Raw genomic sequence first — 214 nt, 5'->3', positions numbered from 1 at the left:
CTGCCCCGCCTCCTCAAAGTCCAGGCCCCGCCCCCAGCACACTTGTCAATCAACCTGCCTGCCTGGCTGGGGCAACAGCTGCTATTCCTGCAAATCATCATCCTCCCTGCTCTTCCTCACATGACCGGAGAGACAGACAGAATGGGAGGAGGAGAGGGGAGAGGAAAGGTGAAAAGGGGAAAATGATGAGAAGGGTGGAAGGAAAGGTAGGGAA

General features: G+C 56.5%; 1 protein-coding gene across 1 annotated transcript in view; it reads left to right on the top strand.

Moving 5' to 3' along the window:
- The window catches only part of LOC109972961 (aminoacyl tRNA synthase complex-interacting multifunctional protein 1-like), a 4,905-nt gene that overhangs the window by 2,839 nt on the left and 1,852 nt on the right, over positions 1 to 214 (top strand). Inside the window, exon 4 of the mRNA XM_020622226.1 lies at positions 20 to 168. Coding sequence (XP_020477882.1) covers positions 20 to 168 — 149 coding nt within the window. The remainder of the gene's footprint in view (positions 1 to 19; positions 169 to 214) is intronic.

Source organism: Monopterus albus, unplaced genomic scaffold, assembly GCF_001952655.1.
Source record: "Monopterus albus unplaced genomic scaffold, M_albus_1.0 scaffold274.1, whole genome shotgun sequence".
NCBI lineage: Eukaryota > Metazoa > Chordata > Actinopteri > Synbranchiformes > Synbranchidae > Monopterus > Monopterus albus.
The sequence above is the reverse complement of the archived record's forward strand: the minus strand, read 5'-3'. Positions and strand labels throughout refer to the sequence as shown.